Genomic DNA, 22,539 nt, shown 5'->3' on the forward strand with positions numbered 1-22,539 from the left:
TTTTAAAACATTAAAAAATTAACTGGGAAGCCAGCATGGTGCAAAGCAAACTTCCAGCTTCCAGAGCAGGTACATCTTTATTTCCCAAAATAAAGGGTCATGGAGGCATTCTTGGAAAATAGACATGGCTGCAGCTATGCTTTGTTCTCCATTAAATCGGTGGAGAACAAAGAAATTGTGGGGGCCAAAAAATGGTTTTGTACTTTGGAAGTCAGAACTGACTGTATGTGGGATCTTGGGTTAATTGTCTCTCAGCCTCATCAGTTTGCCTTCTGTGAAATGGGGATTTAGGGACTGGCCATGCCGTTTTGTGAGGCTGCTTGTGGCATGCTCTCAGAATCCCAGAGGAGTCCACCTTCTTCTACATAGCTGAAGATTCAGGATTTGCCTCCCCTTAGGCCGAGTAAGGCAGTTGCCTCAGTCAGGAGAGGCAGGGGCAATCTGCATCACTACACACACACACACACACACACACACACACACACACACACACAGTTGGGGGGCATGTGTGTGCACAGCCATGCCTTCCATGCAGCCTTCGGAGACATCCTCTGAAGAAGGAGCCCTCTGATGTGTGGTGTTTGGAGTTAAGGCCCTTGAAATAAGGACTTTTCCTGGGCTTTTCATGCTACATTCCCTGGATGGGTTGCACTCGTGGGCCCCACAGATCTCCCCAGACAAGTAAGGTGGTATTTTAAGGGAAATACTTTAGAAGATTAATTTTAGAGGATTTAACTTGGCAGTTCTAATCCAGGACAAGGCTAGCTTAAAATAGCGTGACCCTGTCTCACCCTAGGGGTGCAGAAGACAGATATTTGTCTAAGCTGTAATGGATTCACATCTAAACGAGGATTCCTCCCATCCCTGCCACCAAGATGTGGCAGAGCTCCAGCCAGCCTGGTGGGGGAACTCTTATCTCACACCTGCATTTTAAAAATATTTTTTTCAACAAAGTAAACCACACATAGCATAAACAATCGGAGTCACAATAAATTTACACTCCTGAGTGCATTTAACTTACTCCACCAACTCAGCTTTAAAGATAACCATCTATATAAATCCCATGAAATCAACTTATTCAAACTGAGCTGGACCATTGGAGATAGGTCTCTGGGAACAAGTATTCCCAAATAGGTAATTCCATTTGAACATCATCGAAATTGATAGACAGTTAATATTCTGCAGTTCCCATTCATCCTTGTTCTCTTGCTTGTATGAAAGCAACATTTCCAAAAGCTAGCTAGGGTGTATTTACTGAGAACTGGAGCTGCCCATTGTAATAGGATGTGGAAAGGGCAGGTAGTCCCGATGACCTTCAGGACACATTTACAGTGGTGCTGGGAAATGCATCGGCTGCAGGCCACATGTGCCCTCCTTTCCAGCCTGCCAACCCAGGCTGAATTTGCCCAGTGGGTGCCATCATGTCCTTTGTCTAATGCAGGAAAAAGTATAGGCCCAGTTGCTGCTTGTCCATCTGTTTTCTCCAAGTGAAAGGTACAGGAAGAAGGAACAGCAGACTCCACTTACTTTTCTGGGCAAGGGGTCCAAATTGCACTGAGTGGGGAGATTGGGCCCAGAGTGAGAAGAGAAATTGATATGTAGTGCTCACCATGGCAAGGAGGTGGACCCTTTTGGAGAAATGGAGCCAGCAAAGTCCATCTTTCCTCAAAAATCTGGAGCTGCTACTGCTAGTTTTTAGACTTATTCATTTTTCAATTAATTTTAGAGCTGTACCTCATTGAATCTCCAACTTCAAAGGTCCATTCATTTACCAGGATCTGTGTCTTTTGATTCCTTCTAGATGGTGTTTTTTGGCTATATGGTATCCAGTGTAATATTTGGGCACTTAGCTGATAGATACGGCCGCTGGAAGGTAGGTGGCAATATGTTGGATGCCATCTTTTCCAACTGTTCCTCGTAGGACTTGGGCTCTAAACCCCTCACTATCCTATGGCTCCACCTTGTAAATGTCCCTATTAACATGTGGCACCTAGAACCGTGCAGTGTTCCAGATGCAGGCTGGCCAACACAGGCAATGGCACTCTGAGATCCACGACAGCGCACGTAAGTGCAGTCTTCAGCCCATCCATACATTTTGTTGCTTTGGAAAACTGACCCCCTTTCTGTGTCTTGCCTTGCAGGTTTTATTCATCTCTTTCGTCTGGGGAGCGTATTTCTCCTTGCTAACATCATTTTCCCCTTCGTACATCTGGTTTGTCTTCCTCCGGACCATGGTGGGATGTGGTGTGTCGGGTCATGCTCAAGGGTAATGTAGCACAAACAGCTTGTCAGTAGGATTGTCAGTGGGGAGGAATCAGGGCATCCATCTAGGCTTCATATCCATATGAAACGGCTCATCACTCAGCTTTGGAGAGCTTCCAGGTGTGCACCTGTTCTGGGAAGCCCAGGCTGTGCTGAGGGCAAGCTGGAGTGCTTTCCACCTTCCACCCAGGGAGAATTCTGAATCCCCTGTTATCAGATGGGGGTTCAGGAACCATAATAGTAATAGCCTTCATACTCATAAGAACAGACTTATGTTGGGAGCTTTATATGGGGCTTGGAAGCCTCTGCTGGCGCAAATAATGGTGGCCCAGCTTCTCAAAGGGTTAGATCACTGACAGCCTGATGCATTAGTGCTTCAACAGGCCTGTTTCGGTGTTTCTCATGTGTAGGAGCTGAGCATGCAGAAGAGGCAGCAGGACCATGCTGCTGACTCCACCACCAGCATCCTTTATGGCACTGGATGCACCCCTGGGAGGTTTGCACATTGGTTTAAACATCTGCATGGGACAAACCGATGCATGAGCAGCTGCTTTTCCATAGAGAGTCCAAGGCAATGCAGTCAATCTCGGCCTCTCATTCATGATCTGGCTGAGCTGGAGCCATGCAGAGGTGGATGCTGGATGAGATATTACAGATTCTTTCGTACATCTCTCCTTAACCTTCTCATTTTATTCGTTTTTTGAATTTTTGTTTAGGCTTATAATACAAACAGAATTTTTGCCAACAAAGTACCGGGGTTATATGTTGCCATTATCACAGGTAAGCAGAAGGAAAACAGCTGATTCAGTTCCTCAGGTGCTAAGATTTTCAGATTCTGTGTCCCTACACTGTCAGAAGCTTAGTTAGTGGGTCTGAGGTCAAGGCTTCTCTGTCATAGGACCTGGTGTCTAGAACTCTCTGCAGTTAGAGGTCGATTTGGTGGCATTTTAGCATAAGTTAAAACAAGAATGTACTAGAGGAACACGCAATGTGAAGCTGCTTCCTTTTGGCATTGAGGACACTCTGCTTGGTTGCTTTATACTGCTGTTTTCTATATCGTAGGTTGCTCTTACTGAACTATCATTATTTTCACTGTATGTCATTAAGCTACCTCAAGAATTCTTGCAGTATGGAAAGGATGGAGTATGAATGGGGGAAAATACCCGATTTTTTTTTGCTAAGGATGTCAAAAATTCTATAAGCCTGCCTATACTAAGGCTTTGGTTTCATATTTCTCAGACGGTCTCCCTCACGCTGGGCCACATGTCAAGCCATGTTGCAAACAGAGTAGACTTTTAAAAGCAGCTTGCTTATTGCACATGACTCAGGTGTTTAAACAAAAAGTAAGCGCCCTGTCCCATGGAGCTTTCCTCAGGTTTGGGGTGTAATGGAAGAAGTTCACTGCATCTTGACCAAAGAAATTGGGACTTTCAGTCCCTTGTTTTATTGGGCTTCGCACCCCACCCCTCGTTCTTGTACACTTTAAAATAATAGCTTTGGTTGTAAATCACCTTGAACAAACTGGATAAAGGAAAACAGAAATGTATAAGTAACAGGAAATACTTCTAATTCTTCCAGAACTGCACAAGTTCATACTTCAAATATCTTTATCTGTATTGTGACATTTGGCAGCATTAAATGTGTGTGCCAGTAAGCTCTGGAGAAATTTGTTCTTCAATAATGGTATTCTCCATGCACTTCATTTGGAGAAAGACAGCTGACATTCAAGTTTCAGGAACTGACTCGGTGAATGCCTCACTTGGTCAAAATTGGTATCGACAGCATGCTAGTTGGAAGCTGGAGTGCTTTGCTACATCTTTTCTCAGTGATGTTTTGTGCAGTAACAGCAGTTTGAAGTCATGAAAGCTGATGTGACTGTGGAGAAGAAAGGCTGCTAAAACAAATAATAAGTAAAGAACCCATCATCACGTGTTTTAACCTCTCTGTTTCCACTTGACAGGTGTTTTGGTTGGCAGGCTCCTTACTAATTATTGGGTTGGCATCGGTAGTTAACCCAACCCTTGGATGGCAGTGGCTGGTACGAATTGCTTCAATTCCAGGCATAGTCCTCATCCTAGCATTTAAGGTTTGGAAGACTCATGAATGTGTTAGCAGTACACTCGTGTGTGCATGTGTGTACCCCTCTGTAGATATCTTTTCCCCTCCCTCAATCCACCTAAATTTGGCCATGAATCATAATTAAATGTTGCTGAAACCAAGGAAGCAAAAGAGAAACAGCTTCAAACAGAAGTAACATTAGCTGGATTGGGGCCATAAGCTTAAGACTTCGCTCTCAAATTGGAAGATAATGTAAGTGACACGTGGGATTGAGAGAGGCGTGATAACAAATGAGCTGGGCAAAGAAAAGGAAAGGGCATCTGACGAAGTTTGCAACTGACCCAAAATTCAGGAAGAGAGACTGACTTTTTCCTGGGATCAACATACTGAATGACCTGGAAAACTGAAATGAAAAACAGTGACATCAGTTTCAGCAAAAGAATGAGTGACATGCCAACTTTTGGAAATATAAATTGGGTGCAAGAATATACTGTAAGGAGGCTATCAGCTATGCAGTTATACTACAATATATTTTCTAGAGCAAAGGCCCACTTGCCTTTTTTCTGATTATATTCCTTTAGCAAAGATTCTTTTTTCAGTTTGGAGGTGAAGTTTGAGGGAGAGCATGTGGCCATCACAACCAAGACTGCTTGGACCCACCCACCTTGTTTTACATTACTTATTGGCACCTAGAGGGAAGTAAGAGGAAAACAGCAATGATTGGAGGTCGCAGTTGGTTGCTATCTCCACGGGGTTCCCTTACCTGTGCAGTGGGGTGGCAGCAACTTACAAACTGGATGGAAGTGTGCATGTGGAATGGCAGTTGGCCCCCCTCACAAGGCCATCTTAAACAGCCCTCTTTACAGCTCGCTTGCCAAGAATGGCTCATGAGGACAGGAAACGTGCCGGGAGAACCATTCCACCACGTGTAGTTATCATATTGCAAGGAGGATCCTAAATAAAGTCTGGTGTTGAGAAACTGACAAAGCTGAGAATGCTACAGCTGCATTTTCTTCCCCATTTGTATTTTGCAGTTCATCCCTGAGTCTGCTCGGTATAACGTGTCTTGTGGAAATGACAACGGTGCCCTTGCAACGCTGCATTGGATTGCTAAGATGAACCGTTCTGTTATGCCTGAAGGAAAGTTGGTGGAACCTGTTGAAGTAAGATTTGGGAAACATTATCCTTGTACTAATGGATAACCGTGGAAGAAAATAACAAGATTCAGGGCTGAGTCTCATGGCCAGTTGGCAGAGCCATGATTACTTAAGACTGGGCCTGAACAGTCAGAAGCTTTGCTATGATAGAAAAGCGGCGGTGCTCTTAGTTATTATCAACCACTCTATTTAAAGCTAACACATCTCTCTGGGCAGTTCCCAACATTCAAGTCACCCATCCAGGTTTCAACCAGGCCCAACCCTGCATTGCCTCCAAGATCAAGAGGATCAGCATTTCAGGCTATGCAGGAGCTCGTTCTGTTCATTGCTTTGTCCTTACATCACTATACTAACATCTAGATGTTAGCAGGCTGGGGAGCTGGTGGAGACAAAAGATAGATCCACATTTCTTGCAGTGGAAACTGTGTGACTGGATTACGCCCAAGCTTATTTGCCATGTAAGATCATGAAGAACAATCCACAACCAAGTCCTGTTTAGTCTGTTGTTTGCACTGTGGTCAACCAGATACCCCTTTGGGAAGTCCACAAGCTAGACATGAATGCAACATCATTCTGTTCTGGCCATGTTCCCAGCAGCTGGGATTCAGAGAGACATACCAGAGGTAACATACAGCTCTCATGACTAGTAACCATTGAAAAGTTTATCATCCACTGACTTGTCTAATTGCCTTTCAGACTTTCCAAGTTGACAGCTGTCTATCTTGGGATAGTGAATTCTGTAGTTCAACTATGTGTTGTGTGAAGAAATATTTTATTTCACCTGTCCAGAATCTTCCACCATTCAGCTTCCTGGGATGACCCTGGGTTTTAGAACTATGAGAGCAGCAATTTAGAGAACCTTTCCATGAAATGATATGCACTGTAATTCTGAAACTGCATACAAGTTAGGATTCGTGTTTACGTTTTCAGCAACATGTTCCTAATCTCATCCTGACTTTCCCTTCAAATTATTTTTAGGAAAGAAGGGGTAGATTCAAAGATCTTTTGAATCCCAAATACTTACGAACAACTCTGCAAATATGGATTATATGGTAAGCGCTTCATTCATATGGCAATGTATAAGCAAACAGAAATCAATAGAATCTGCCAAGAGTTGCATTAGATGCATCTAAAGGAACAGAATCAGTTTGAAGGTAAGAAAGCAGGTTCTGGCAAGTCTTTTTGATTATATGTCTCTGGTTGCCTCTGTTATCACATGCAGAGGAACCAAAAGCCCAGCTAATGACTTTCTGTTTAAAGCCTAACTCTCACATCTAATTTGGGAGAGTCCGTCTACATAAAAGATGAATACAAAACAGGCAATATGGCTGCTCAGATATGTGTCTGGATCCTTTGAAAAAGCACCATTATACAGCATTGCTGTGCAACCAATGCATGCTAGAGATTCAACCAACCTCTTGCTCAAATACCTTTGCACAGACAGGCTCTCGCACTCTGTTTCCACTGTGTCCGTGTAGCTGTGTGTTCATGCACTGGGTTGTGAAGGACTCATTTCCTCTTGCAGTGTCACATGCTGCCTCTGCTCCCTGGCATTGCTCAAGCCATGAAGGAAATTCAATGAGAAAATGTGCCTTGATCGAAGCCCTAATGCATTTTTATATTTATTTTTATCATACAGTAAAAAACAAAACTGCACCATGGGATGAGGAGGGAAAGAAAAAAGAGTAAAATAAACCATATCATTGCCATTTTGAGTAAAATATTAGAAGATTCATAGCACTAGTTAATAAATATCATGATATATTAGTATATAACAGAACAAACTACCATTATCAATTTAAAGATCTTGCCTCAAGGCACATTCACAAATGGAAAGTTTCATTAAACCCTCCATGCACTGTGTTATTGCAGGGGGCTATTTATCCTTCCCATGTTGTTAAAAAATATTAAAGGGTGTCAAAAAGGTGTAAAATCCCTTTACCCTTTCCTTGCATTCAACTCCACGAAATGGATAGGCAATTCAGAAGAACGTGCATGTCCTGAAATAGTAGAATGGAGACAGACGCACCATCTCATTTACATTCCAACAGAGCTTCCGGTTATGTGCCAGTCCCATTACTGGAGAGTCTCTGGGCGCAGTGCCACGATTGTGCTCTTCCTGGCTTTCATTTGGGCTGCAGAAACAGTGCCGTGACTTGCACACTGAAGCTACTCAGAACGTGCCATTTCCAATGCTGGTTTCCACCATCCCCTTATTCGCAGGCTCGGAATAGCTTTCGCTTATTATGGAGTCATCCTGGTGAGTGCAGAGTTGCTGGAGAAGGATTTGGCTTGCGGAAGAGGAGCTGGAGAGGAGGGGTTGGGCCATCGTTCTGAGGAGATCCAGAGCCCTTGTCTCTGCCACCTGTTTGCTCCGTCTGATTACCAGATCATGTTCATCAGCACGGTTGGCGAGACTGCAAGTAATGTTTTCTTGCACAGCTATCTAAAATAGAATGTAAATGCGTCTCTGATGGAAAGAGGGAATGCCACATATGCTAAATGAAGCTTAGGAGTCCTGAACTGTGGGTTGGTTCACTTGCTATTTTCATTATTGTCATTAAGCATGTTCAAAGAGCAGTGCTAGATCAGGCCAAAGGCTTGTCCAGCACTCAGTTCCCATGGTGGCCAATTAGGTGCCTATGGGGAGCCCACAAGCAGGTCATCAGGACATGCCTATCCATGTTCCCCAACAAACAGCATACAGAAGTGTACTGCCTCCTACACTGGGCGCAATATATGGCCATCATGACTAGTAGCTACTGATAGCTCTGTCCTTTTAAGCATTTGTAAAGCTGCCCATGTTCCTAGCCTTCATTGCATTTTGGGTTAGCAAATCCTGCAGTTTACCCATGTGTTGTGTGAATAAGTGGTTTCTTTTGTCTGTCCTGACTCTCCCACCATTCAACTTCTTGGGCTGACTCTGGTTTCCAGTAGTATGAAGGCAGTTGGCAGGTAAAGATGGAGGAATTGTGCAGCGGCCGATTGTGCAACCTGACATCATTTCCTCTCCCCTTGCCCCTTATTCTGTTCCTGTTTTCCAGTAAATCCTTTAAACATTCTTGGCATCAATTTCCTGGGAAGGCGACTGAGCCTGACGATAACGATGGGATGCACTGCAGTGTTCTTCCTTCTCCTGAATGTATGCACTTCAACGTAAGTGTTTCAGGAAGAACCCTATTGAGGCGAAGGAATTGGTCCTGTTTCGGATGCATACAGCAGCTTACACATGGCTTGGACAGCTACATTCTCTTATCAGCCTTCCTGAAAGTTCTGAAGGCACACTCCGATTTGGCTTTGCTAGGCTGGTGGACCAAGCGTTGGAACATAGGTTGCCTGTTGGTTGCCATTCCTTTTGCATGGACTGCTCGCGCTTGAGCAACTCTGCTTACACTAACAGAGTTTACTATGGAGAGGGTTGTCCATTCTAGAGAATACTAAAATTGTGACAGCAGAATTGTGTTCACTTAGCCAAGACCATTAGCTACTAATTGTGGTGGTTATGCACTCCCTTATTTTATTTATTTATTTATTTATTTATTTATTTATTTATTTATTTTAGAACATTTGTATGCTGCCCAATTGTGCCACAGCACCTCTGGGCGGCTCACAGTCATGAGATAAAACACAGCAGAAAACTAATTGCAACACTTAAAAATACAATGTTAATAAAATACAGATGGTAATACAAAACAGAAGGTTGAGTGGCATTAGCTATTAAAATATTTTTTTAAATGAAGGTCTTCACTGGACGATGAAAAGAGTATAAGGAAGGCGCCAGGCAAATCTCCTTGGACTCCGTCTGGGACAGAGATGAACAAATCAATCTGTTTTGCTTTGCATGACTTTTGAGCTTTTGAAAGCTCAACTTTGTTCCATCCCGTTTCAACACCCATTTGTTGTTTTATAGGGAAAACAAGTTTGCCTAAAAATTCATATGCATTTCCCCTATCGTATGTAGTAATAATGATAAGTAAACATATAGAATGATAAGTCCTGATGAAAAAAATATCAACATGACTTCTGGAAAGGTGTTATATCTCACTAATTGTTTAGAAGTCTTTTACAGCATCAATAAATAAGTAGACACAAGTGATCCGGAAGATATTTACTTGGGCTGCCAAAAGGCCTTTGATAAAGTCCCTCACTAAAGACTTATAACAGGAGAGGTTGCTTTATGAATCACTAACTAGTTTAAAAATACAAAGCAGAGAATAGGAAGAAATGGTAACTTCTCCCAATGGAAACAGCAGGGATCTACATTGGGACCAGTGCTTTTCAACATTATATATATATATATAATCTTGGAAGTCCTGGAAAGTGGGTAGAGGGTTTTCTCTTTCATAATATCAGAACCCGAGGTCATCCCATGAAGCTGAATAATGGGAGATGCAGGAATTCTTTACACAGCACATGGGATTCCTTGCTATGCGATGTAGTGATGGCCACTGATGGCTTTAAAAGGGGGCTGGAAAAATTTATGAAGGATGACATGGTTGTTAGTCCTGATGGCCATATGCTGCCCCTGGTATCTGAGGCTGGGAAACACATTAGTCCTCAGTTTGCCAGCACATGGGGCATGCCAAGTCCAATCATAAATCTCATGTGCTATCTTTCATAAGGGACATCACTTCCCAAGCCCTTTTGGTCTGTTGGAGCATTCTACCTTGAAAAGTCGTCTAACTTTCTAGCAAACAATTGTATTCGATAGCATTCTTCGGTATGATGTGCAGTCAGGTGCTGGATCATGGGATGAGCGTCTCTATATTTTCTTTTTTCCCCTTTCATCTTAGTACGGGCCTTATCAGTTTTCTCTTCCTGTTGCGTGGCTTTGTCTCTGCAAATTTCAATACCATCTACATTTACACAGCTGAGGTAAGACCTTCTTGAACCCATGAACCGTGGAGAGGACGGCTATGTAACTGGTAGTTTCTGTTAAGATGGGAAATGTAGAATGGAAGTGCAATCCTATGCATATTTACTTGTTAGACTAATTGAGTTCAAGGAGAATTACTGTCATAGAAGTGTGCACAGCATTACCATTATTATTATACCCCCCTAATCTGGCATCTTCCAGACGTGTTGGACTGCAACTCTCAGTCATGTCTGAAGGGCACCAGGTTGGGAAAGTCTGCAGTATTAGCTGGGTAGGTGGAATGAATAGCTGGGAGGTGATGCTAACAATACTTCTATCCAACCTCTGGACTTGGATAGGAGCGATCTATTTCAGCTGGACCTGATCAAACAATGCATCCAGTCTAATGAGAAGACAGTTGTCATTGACTGAAGGGTCTGAGATTTAGGGGTGGAGGATAGCATTTTACTTACTTGCTCCTGTCTGTATCATGTTTCCTTTTGTAAAGGAACAGACAACATGAAAAGTCTTTGTTTTTCTTGAATTCATAAACAAGTCCAAATGATTAAGTAGCTCATACAGATTGGAGAACAGAAATCCATTTGAGCAGTATCCTTTTAGATATATATTAAATAATTATTTGATATTAGCTATATTTTTAGTATTTCCAAACTCCAGTTTTTTGCTGAATCAATGTTTAGGCTATGCAGTTTAGGCTATGTTTGTTGTTAAAGGGTACAATTAGTACTATTCATGATTTATCATGCTAAACTAAATGAAAACAACCCAAAGAAAGATAACCAGTTTTAAAATTGACCTGTTCCTCTTACCATTTGAAATAAATGGAACTTCTTGACTTTTTGAAGATTGTGTGCCACATTTTTACTGAAATCTTTTCAGCACCGAGTTTTTGCACAAGTGGGGAATCTGTGACAGCCCAGAAGGTGTTTGACTCCAACTTCCATGAGCCACAACCAGTATGCCCAATAATCAAGGATGGTGAGAGCTGTAGTCAATCAACATCTGTAGGGCCAGATGTTCTCCATGTTCAGCAGAATGATGAATTTGTTTCTACACATTACAAAGTACAGAATCACAAACAGCATCTGCTATATGTATGTAAAATAGCTCAGGGTGGGGAAAGATTTTTCTGAGGCCAACCATGGAAGTTTCAGGTCCCACCCGCATTCCTTTGTTTGCAGCTGTAAACTGAATGACTATCTCCAGAGAAGGGCTTACTGCCCAAGTGCCCTTTGCTTCTGTCTACTGATCTTCAAAGTACAACCCCACTTATATAGTATTATATATTACTGTCTTATAGGTTTATCCAACAACAATGAGAGCTCTGGGACTGGGGACCAGCGGTTCCCTAGGTCGCATTGGTGCCATGGTGGCACCTTTTATAGCACAAGTAAGGCACCGTTCTTTTAATCAGTTCAGATTGTCTGCAAGAACAAACTTCAGCAAGTATCTTCCAATCAACTGTATCAAGTGTGCGATCTTCCCAAGCCTGAAATCATGTGCATTTAGGTTCAGGTTTTAAAAAGGAACAGGGAAAGCTGAAGCTGAGGTTCTATTGTATTTCAATGTATTTTATTGTGTTGTAAGCCGCCCCGAGGCTTCAGCAAGGGGCGGCATAGAAATGTAGTAGTAATAATAATAATAATAATAATAATAATAATAATAATAATAATAATAATAATATCATCTCAAAGAGGAGCTGCTAAGCTAGAGTGGTCCGACTGGGTTCAGCATGACTAGAAGTTGCCTAGAATACTAAATCCAGTTCTCGGCTCAGCAGCAATAAAGGAGACGCTGGACAAAGTTTTGAATTATAAAAATTTAAGATAAAGGATTTTTAAAATGGGGAATCACTAGGACAAATGGTAGGATCAGCATTTTTATTAAAGCTTAGAGAGTACCGAGTTGGCAAAAAGTCTGAGGGCTAGTACTCAGTTCTTTCGTAAGGCAGTTGAAAGGGATTTGATGGGCAGGAGAAATAAAATTCCATTACTAATCATCCCTAGATATTGTTTTAAAAATAAGATATTAATTTACCAAAATATGTATTAAAATGTGCTTTAGGCTAAAATGCACATAACATGCATGTTTCAGAATAAAAAAGGCTACAAAATGCATGTGTGATAAATATATATAAAAATGAGAATTATGCAATTAAACACTTGAAGTTAAAATAGAACCAAATTAATGTATAAATGAATATGCATGAAGCAATTCAAAATAGATGAACCTGTCCTTGGATAGTTGCCAATATACTTTACTTAGAAGAAGTTAAGAGTTATCAATGGATCTTTCAAATGCTAGTTTTCAGAATTGCATGAAAATAGTGTGCTAATAAACTGTTTATTTCTAGGTGCTTCTGAATGCCTCTTTCTTGGGAGCACTTTGCCTTTTTGCTTTGGTTTGTGTTTTGTGCGCTATCTCTGCTTTCACTCTACCCATAGAGACCAAAGAAAGAGCACTTCAGGTATGTATCTTGTCTTCAGTATTGCAGAGGCCAACTTCTGAATGGAAAGGGTTAACTGAGGCAGTTTCCCCTGGCCTGCCTTCCATTCTAAAAAAAGCCTTGTAGGAGCCATTTCTACAGGAGGTGTTGGTCACTTTAAATGTCTTGTCTTTGCTCACTTGAACAAAATGTGCCAGTTAGGGCTCCTGTTATTTGTATCATAAGCCAAGTATGAGCTGGTCCATATAAATTAACAATTCAATCCAGCAAAGGAACCACAAGTAGAAATGCAGATCTCTCTCTCTCTCTCTCTCTCTCTCTCTCTCTCTCTCTCTCTCTCTCCACATTCTGTGCACCATTTTAAGCTAGCTGTTTGAATCTATGGATGCAAACATGTATTACCTTATTTGACAAACAGCCATCAAGGTGGGGCACAAGAATTTAAGACTAAAGCCTTAGATCAATAAATATAAGAATGTTAAACTACATAATTTGAAGGCTCAATTAAAGAGATGTATATTGTCACACCATTGCTGGTGGGGGCCAATTATAGTTCTTGAGGGAGAATTTGGAGAGCAACACAGGAGAAAGGACGTGTACCTCACCAACTGGTCTCTATGGTGTTGATGCCATACAAAGGGCTTCTCCTGAAGACACTGGCTAGTTCACCGGGAGGCAGGCAGTCCTTTAACCAGTTGCTAAGTCATTTACCTTTTCAGAGATTAAAAACACCTTGAACTGAGTAAAGGAGCAACTGGCAACCAGTGTAGGGCTTTCAATACAGGTGTAATATGGTTGTGATACTGTACGCTGGTTAGCTGCATTTTGCACCAACTGCTGCTTCCAGACATGTATTAAGAAGTATGTTGCTAGTCTGAAGGCAGCAAGGCACATGGAAACCTGTTGCCAAGTCAGCATGGATAATGGCCTGAGGAAGCATCACAGCTCACACACAGAGCTGAATGGTGCAAACACTTCTTGCAACTGCTGCCAAATGACGATCCAGGGACAGCGTCAGATAAAGGAGCACTTCTAACCTATGAATCTTTATTGGCTTTCTACTGACCAAAAACATCTCCACCTTGATTGGGTTTAAACTCAGTTTGTTCCTTCTCATCCAGCTCATTGTTGAACCCAAACACCTTTCAAGGGTTCCTACTCTTCCCTGGTGTTCAGTGACAAAAAGGGCATTGAGAACATAGTGTTGGCAAGCTTTGAATGTCCTCTCCCAGCAGTTTATATGAAAAGCTAAATAACATGGTGGAAAGAGCAGAGCCCTGGTGGGACACTATAAGTCAACAGCTGTGGCATCTAACCATACTTTCCAGGCACCACCTTCTCCATTCAAGCAAACAGAAGGAACACAAACCACAGCAAAACATGCAGTTCAGAGGCAAACTGTGGTCAAGCGTATTGAAAGCTGCCAAGCAGTCCAGCAGTTCGCTACCCCTTAGTGATTCCTAGTGAAGGTTAGTCAGCAAACCAACCAGCAGTTTCAGTTACATATCCTGTCTGAAAGTCTGACTGAAATGAATGATTTCAGCATCATCAGGTACATCTGGAGTATCAATGCTACTATCATTCTGATAAGCTTACAAGCCTTATAAGCACAAGTTTGCACCATTCAAGCATAATAAATACAAAAAATAGGCATTATTAGGTAGTGGAATCAAGTAAGCCAACATGAGTCATGTTGCAATATATTCCCACCCACAACAGAAATACTCCTATTCAGGGCACCTGTCACTGGAGAAGACAAGTCTTGTAATGAGAACCTCCTATGGGGGAGGTTTTAGAGGTGAGGAAAAGCTAACTTTTCACTTTCTTCAAACCTTCCCCATACTGTCCTCTATAATGCTATATGGCTCAGTTTTGAAGTTGGATGCTAGCTCCCAACATGCTTTATTGCTATATCAGGGCATGTTTCTGAAGACTGGGAAAGAGTAAGTCTGTTAATCCAAAGTGTGGGGGAAGTTATTTTTGTTTTACCCTTACAGTGCTTCTCTCCCTCACATGAACTCTACCTCTCTTTCAGGGTGCATAAGCAATCAGGCAAATTCTATCTCCCCACCCTTTTCCTGTTATTTCCATCCTCCTCAATTGACAATAGAATTTGTGGAAATGTGTTAGTCTCTCTTTCTGTAGTTTTTACAAACTAGTATTTCTTAACATCTAAATCCCACAAGTATATAGAAAAGTGCCTGTGGGTAGTTAGTTTGGTATTAGAAGGATAATAATGTGCAAAATATGAAAACATCCACAAAATATCTCCCATTTCTAATAATGTACACAGCAAATAAAAATTTATGCTTCCCATTGTGAAACAACTTTAGGTAAGTTGTCTATTTTCCCAGGTTTGATGAAGTTTTAATTCATCTGATATATAAAAACAATATAGATGAAATAATATTTTAATAACGCATACCACTGCAAATCAACTGAGTGGAAGGGGGGGCAATGAAATGGAGGAAGGAAACTCCCAAGAGAGTAATTTAAGAGAGCCACGTCAGCTGACATTTCTGCACTTGCAGATGCTCAAATATTAATCACTTAGTAGTATTAAATTTTCACTGAAAAGGTGGCACTATTTAAGTCTCACCTATGCAAGAATACAATTGTAGTCTCCTATTCATAATTACCTTATAATGTGCTTTTTTGTTGGTTTTTTTTAGCAAATGAAATGATGACATGACCACTTGAAAGAGAAAAATGTAAGAGACTGTTATATTGTATCTGCCCAACTAAGTCCATTTCTGGAGAGTAGTTTTCCGCCAACATGTATTAAAATATAATAAAGACACACAATTCATTTTAATAAACCAGACTCATTTCTATTACCTCAAAATAAATGTAATCTTTGCATTGTGCAAATGAAAAAAAAATTGTCAGTGACCAATATGACGACTAATTACTGTGCTTTCTCAAGATTGGGTTACTGTCGAATGACTTGTCTTATTTATGCAAGCCAACGTTGCGGTGGGCCCTGCATATATAAGACCCTGCTATACAAGGATTTCATGGCTAAATACTTCCCTGTCAAAACAGCTTATTCAACTTTCTGAAACTTATTTAACTTGCTTTTAAATCCTTCCTTTTGACAGCTGCCAACCCCTCCATGCTTCCAAAAATCGTGTGGGATGCACATTTCTCCTTTCCAGAACACCTAGAGCAGGGGTCGGCAAGCTTTAACACTCAAAGAGCCATTTGGACACGTTTCCCACACAAAAGAAAACACCGGGAGCTGCAAAATCCTTTTGACAGCTAAAATGAAGACAACATTGCATATATCTTTTTTTTTAATGCATAAAAAAATTTAAGCCGATATGCACCGGGTTTTAATATTTTTAGTGTATAAATTTTTATATGATTTTGTTTGTTTTTGTTGTGAGCCGCCCCGAGGCTTTGTTGCGATGGGGGTGACATAGAAATGTTTTAAATAAATAAGTAAATAAAAATATTGTTTTACCTTAATGCTATGTATATCTTCATTATGATTTAGCTGCAGCTCTTGTTCAATCACTAAAAACTGTTATTTTTAATCTTACATTATAAACTAGTAGGACTCCTTTCATATAGTTTGAATAGGAGAACAGCTTCCTGCAAAGTCAAAGTCAGTGCTAAAGGGCTGCATGCATTAAACAGCAAACCCCATTAGTTTGTCAGCAGTAAAAGCAAATGAATCTACCCACGTATCATTAAATGTTTTTCTTCAGAAACTTTTCTTTTCTTTGATTAATCCATGGTTAGCCTACCGGGGAGGGGGGGAGCTCAGTAAATCAGCGCAGGTCCGCAGATCGAGATATATACGTGTGTTTAGTGACTGATTAGCAGATAAACAGTCAAGTGCTGTGAATTGTGACAGGTCCCAAGCACAGCTTTTAACATTCAGATGAAGAAGATTACACTGGGGCAAAGAGAATCTTTTCAGCAGGGTTTCATGTAACATGAGAGCCTGCAGGAAGCTTGTTTAGCAGAGGAATGTAGTGATTTACTTAACTAGCTAGCACTGCGTTCCTGAGTGGAGCTTCGAGCAGATCAGTGGCTGTGCCGGCACGTGTTTTGAGTGACGGAGCTGCAGCAGAGGGGCTCTGGAGCCATGTGCGGCTCTGGAGCCACGGGTTGCTGACCCCTGACCTGGAGTCACAGGAAAGGGTAGAAAAGGTGGAGGACATTGAAAACAGTCAAATCTACAGATCAGAACTAGACAATCCAGACTTACATAGCTGAATTAAGTTCTTGGTTGGTGAACTTTTATGATTTTTATTAAAGGCATATGATTTTTCTTATGTCCACAGTAAGACACACAGACATTGTTGTTCAAAGTACTTTAATTTGTCTCTCCACTCCTTACATTTTAGAGCACAAGGAGTCCTCTGGGAACAACTAAAATTTCATTGTACCTGTCAGTATCCTAGGACAATATCAAATCATGTGCTTTTCTCTTCCAATGGCTAATGGTTATTTACAGTACAAAGAACTGAAATTATGGCCAGCCACATGCCTTTGGTAAGGTAATTTCTAGTCATTTTTTTTAAGCCACATATAGATTCCTTTCCAACTTTTGTATCTTTTCTAAATAAAAGATTTATTACCTTAGAGTGGTGGTACAATTAACTTTCAAAACAAGGGCAAAATTTATAGAAATTTTCTAAAGCCTCCTACATGCCTGTCCTTGGCAGATCTGTCTCCTAGTAAATGCCCAAATGTGTATAAGTCGATGTTCTCAAAAAATTATCCAAAAAAGAGAAGTTGATAAATACTTAAGTAAAAAAATTTTTTTAACAGTACATATTACCAATTCATTTTTAAAACTGGCATTCTTCCCATTTGAGGCGTTTTTTTCGTGGCTGCACAAAATCATCATCTGAGTCATCTGTTATGTCTGGACTATCTTTCTCAGCATGGCAATAAGGGTGGGCAGGGAATTTTCTATCTGGAAAAAGATTCTTCAGAAGTTCCTCAAAGTAGGCTTCCAGTTTCATGCCAGCATCAGCCACTTCCGAATCAGGCTGTTGGGGAAATTAAACATTCTAGTTTGTCATAGGTTTTATATTTGAAGAATGTGTCTCTAAAAATGAATTAATAAAAGAAATTCAAGGACAGTCAACATTTCCATTAGTAAATCAAAATATGATATGAATGCACTACAGATGATTTTATATTAAACATTTATACAAGAAGGGTACAATCCTTCTGACACTGGAGGTTCATAAGATTTTTCAGAGATGGGACTCCAAAGGCTGGGCCCCCAGACTCTGCCTGCCTTGCACCTGGAGTAGGAAAAAATGGGCACTGCCTGTTCTTGTGAAAGTCCAAATGAAGCCCAGAGAGAGGGAACAATGGTTGCTGGGGGTGATGCAGAGAATGCAGGGGGCAATCACCTCACTCCAACCACTGGATGCACAGAAATCTCTGATTTCAGAGGTTTACATGTCTCTGAAGCTGGAGGCATTGAATTACACCCTAAAGCTAGATTACATCAGCACCTTAGTTCTTTTCACTTCTCAGTTGAAAGCAAGCTTATTCACACAAACAGATTATGGTGAAAAAACAAAGCTCCAGTCACAATGCCTGAGAGTACAGTATCACCCCTGTTCATCCAAGGTAGTTATCACTTCTTTCCCTTCCACAGATATTCCTCACTACTACTAAATATGGTGGTTGAAAGAAAGTTTCTATGCCACCTAACATAAAGCAATTGCAATGCTAGAGAGACATTATGAAAAGAGACACATAATTACATTCAACATACAATTACCAGATGTTTGGCTCCACAATTACTATGGTGCCCAAAGTTCTATTCTGCAGCAATGGTACTTTCCTAGGAAAATATACACATGGATACACTGAAGTGTTTTCTAACCTCATTAAATTCAGCACAGTTTTGAAAGATCAGTCTGAAATCAGCCACCACATCTTCCGGTTTTGTGTATAGAGGGTGATGAATTTGCAATCTATTCTTGATTGTTGATAAGTCCATTGGCTTTTTAATTATTTTGTAGTAATCAGGCACCTAAACATGGATCATTATTTTCAAAAATTAACTTTAGTGTACTTTTTGCTGCATTTTCTGGGAAAGAAATCACAAGCAGCTGATTCTACTAGGTATGTAGAGAGATTTCTTCCTATTTTATTAATGAAAATAAATTATTATTGTTCAAGATGGCAATCATCCCTAGCAGCATTCACTTCAAAGACAGGCAGTAACTATTATTTATTGTTATTTAGTTATTTATAAAATTTGTATGCCGTCCAATTACTTATATCTCTGGATGGCTTACAGCATAAATAAATTGACCCACTCTGACTGCAAGTTAATAAAATACAATAATAAAATTCAATATTAAAATATATTAAAATATTGACTAAATAAAAAAGGTTTTAACCTGGCGCTGAAAAACATATAATGAAGAGAGATAAGAAAAAGACAAGAAACTGAAGTGTTGCATGAATAAATGGATTTTGCTAGCTGCACCAAAATATGAGATTTAAATGACATGTTTCTTACTATTGAGGTTTTCCTTCCTTCTTTGTGAATACTGAATTTATATGCTGAACTGAAATATACAGATTGGTTTACTTGAAGATGGGTACTAACAAAACCCTTGCAAATTACCAATGGCAAATAATCAAATGAAAAACATACCGTGGGAGGGACTGGATCTTGAAAAGCAAGGCTCATTTCATGGCAGTAAAGGTACAGTAGTAATCTTTCACACTTCTGCACAACAAATAGGAAATAAACACAGTTAGCGCCAAACACCAACCTAAAGAAGAGCTAAAACACCACAGTATTATCTGGAAAACAAAGTCTCCACTAATTGGCATATTTAAAATTTGGCCAGGGCAATTTGAACATTCTACACCACCTGCACATTTATTGGATCGTTATGAACCATTTTCTACATAAAGCAAACTTGGAAAAGATAGTAACAAAGATCAGCCTGAGTACTATACAAACCTGATTCCAAGTTGAAGCATAAGAGATAGTGTCATGCATCTCATTTATCCACAACTCACTGTTTAAAAGACTACTAAATGATGAAATTAATCTGGGACAATGAAGAGACTGTGATTCTGGAGTATTAACACATGTTCACTGAGATACCTGAACAATAAAGTATGTAAATGTACATGACCAGGTCAGATATGTAAAATTAAAGTGTCTTCTGGATATATTCTCAGGTTCTCAATACTTACTAATGAACTACTGATTGTTGTAGCAATATGCCATTTTTCAAGAAGAATTTAAAATGAACACAGTGCAATTATATGACTATGTTCTCACCCTTCGATCTATGGGTGCCAACCCTGTACTGCCTTCCAGTTTTCGTTTTTCTTCAGACGCATGACTTAGGCCATCACAATCATATTCTATTTCTGGTTTAGACAAATCACGGCAAAATGTGCAAATCCATTCTCCACTAAACAAAGAAGAAAATAGTATGGTATCACTTTATATTCTTGGGTTCTGCATCCTTCTAGACAAACTTTTTCATCCATATTTTATAAAGTGTTTAGAAAAAGATGTTGTTGTTAGTGGCAAAGTCGTGTCCGACCCATCGCGACCCCATGGACAACATTCCTCCAGGCCTTCCTGTCCTCTACCATCTCCCGGAGTCCACTTAAGCTCACACCAACTGCTTCAGTGACTCCATCTAGCCACCTCATTCTCTGCCGTCCCCTTCTTCTTTTGCCTTCAATAGTTCCCAGCATTAGGCTTCACTGGAGAAGGAAATGGCAACCCACTCCAGTATCTTTGCCATGAAAACCCCATGGACAGTACCAAAAGAAAACAATACTGAGATTTAATTTGTTCATTGTACAATACAAAAAAATAAAACAAAACAATAACAACCAAATTGCACCATAAGAAAAGAAGCAAAGATTAAAAGGGAGAGATAAAGAAAGAAAAAAGCACAATATTTTTGAATAGTATTTTAAAAATACAGGGATACATATGTAACCAGTCCTATGAATCGATTTTCCTTTAACTAAGGCTAAGATGAAGTCAAATGGCATCCTTTTTTTTTGCAGTTTGTAAATTTTAAATTTAATTCTTTAAAATTTCTTCACTCAAACAGTTTTTACTAATCATGTTCACACAACATGACAACCATTTACAAATAAGTGATGCATAGTGTGTCAATAAGGATCAACACGAATTCTTTTCTCCCTGCCCCCTTCCCCTCAGGCACTTAAGTGGCTTGCGTCCTCACTTCCACTTTCTGCTCACAAGCACTTTTGTGCTTGTCAGAGCATTTTCCCCTCCCTCCCTCTTTCCCTAGAGACTTGTTTTCACTATCTGCAAAATGACAGGCCCTCCAAAGTGCCCAGGTGGCACACTGCAGTGGCTGTCACTGGGTTGGCATATTTTTTAAAAAATTGCACCCCAAACCCTAAATGCAATCTAGAAACTTTTCAGTGGAACTCACAGAGTAGTCTGGGATTTGTTGATTCCCATTTCACTAAACAGAGCCTGCGCCCTACTGAAGAAACATTTTGAGTTGTATGCCAGGCACTTGAAGATAACATTATTCAGGTTCAGAATGAGCTTGACACCAGTATTGGTGCAGCTCCTGTTGAAGTACTTAATGGACAGTCTGGTCCCATGGTCCCATACTATTCAGCTGTTGTTGTCTGTTGGCATGGACAAGGTACTTGCAGACAGGGTCCAATTACATTTCCTATCAACCTTTATCCTTCATGGCTAATCCAAATAAGTGTGACTTGATAAATCAAAGTTGTGGTTAATGCATCATTACATGAAGTGGTGATGCCTACTGCCTTGAAAGAGGCAAAAGAACAATCACTTATAAGGTTCTGGCAAAACAACTGTAGAGACCCTAGATGTATTTCAGTCTGGAAGTAGATCTGGCTTTGGGGCAAAACTAGACTTCATTGCCCTGATGGATGACCTCTACCAGGAATGTGATAGTGTTATTCCTGCTTTCATTAGCTTTCTAACTACCAACAATGGTATCCTCCTCGATAGATTCTGGTGATTGGAGCACTATACTGCACCAACCAGTGGGATTTCAGACAGTAGTATTGGGTAACTGTTGCTTAGAACCATGGAGATGGTCTATGGACTTCTGCAGAGTACTATCATCGTCCCTGTGCTTTTTAAGGTCTTTATGAAGCCACTGGGCATGGTCACCAGTGTGGTGTCATCAATATGGTGATGGCATTCAACTCTATTTCAGGCATGGCTGTTGAGGTCTTAGGAAAAGCAAGAAAACAGGGATGGGCATAAATCACAGGAAGATAGAGGCATGGGACAGGTACTTCTTGGGTCTAGGAGACAAGACTGGTCAATAACCCCTTCTGGACAGGGCTGAACTCCTTTGAAAGAACATGCACAGGTTGGGAGTACTCCTGCATTCACCAACTGAAACCAAGGTGACCTTTATGGCTAGAAGTGCCTTTTTGGCCAGTACAGCACCTGTTCCAGGTAGGGATAACTTTACCACAGTGATCTATGCATTGATAACCTCAAGAATGGATTGCAATGTTACAGTGGCAGTCCATAGACTAGCAGGCCAAGTTTCAAATGCTGATACTAGGGTACTTGACTAAACAATTTAGGACCAGGTTTCTTTAGAGCCTACCTTGTCCCTTATACCCTTTTTGATCTTTAGGGAAGGCCTTCTTGTGGTTCTGTGTGTTTCTCAGATTAATCTGGCAGCCACTCAGAAAAAGGTATTTACTGTAATTACTCCTGTCCTTTAAAATATTCT

General features: G+C 40.6%; 2 protein-coding genes across 5 annotated transcripts in view; one reads left to right on the forward strand and one right to left on the reverse strand.

The window, feature by feature from the left end:
- The first annotated feature begins 1,801 nt into the window (after window positions 1-1,801).
- On the forward strand, window positions 1,802-15,777 carry SVOPL (SVOP like). The gene is made up of 12 exons (XM_044441313.1): window positions 1,802-1,873; window positions 2,142-2,266; window positions 2,979-3,042; window positions 4,223-4,348; window positions 5,355-5,483; window positions 6,456-6,529; window positions 7,701-7,900; window positions 8,522-8,633; window positions 10,271-10,352; window positions 11,654-11,743; window positions 12,707-12,820; window positions 15,472-15,777. The coding sequence occupies exons 1-12, from the start codon at window positions 1,802-1,804 to the stop codon at window positions 15,481-15,483; spliced, it is 1,200 nt and encodes a 399-aa protein (XP_044297248.1). The 3' UTR covers window positions 15,484-15,777.
- Window positions 15,778-17,109: 1,332 nt separating this feature from the next.
- TRIM24 (tripartite motif containing 24) overlaps window positions 17,110-22,539 on the reverse strand; it is a 57,989-nt gene continuing 52,559 nt past the window's right edge. For all 4 annotated transcript variants that reach the window (XM_044441107.1, XM_044441106.1, XM_044441105.1 and 1 more), the window contains 4 exons: window positions 20,088-20,223; window positions 19,446-19,520; window positions 18,663-18,812; window positions 17,110-17,808 (listed from right to left, as the gene is read on the reverse strand). In XM_044441107.1, the coding sequence (XP_044297042.1) occupies window positions 17,605-17,808; window positions 18,663-18,812; window positions 19,446-19,520; window positions 20,088-20,223 (565 nt within the window). In that variant the 3' untranslated portion in view covers window positions 17,110-17,604. The remainder of the gene's footprint in view (window positions 17,809-18,662; window positions 18,813-19,445; window positions 19,521-20,087; window positions 20,224-22,539) is intronic.

Source organism: Varanus komodoensis, unplaced genomic scaffold (assembly GCF_004798865.1).
Source record: "Varanus komodoensis strain SLA01 unplaced genomic scaffold, ASM479886v1 scaffold39, whole genome shotgun sequence".
NCBI classification, from domain to species: Eukaryota; Metazoa; Chordata; class Lepidosauria; order Squamata; family Varanidae; genus Varanus; species Varanus komodoensis.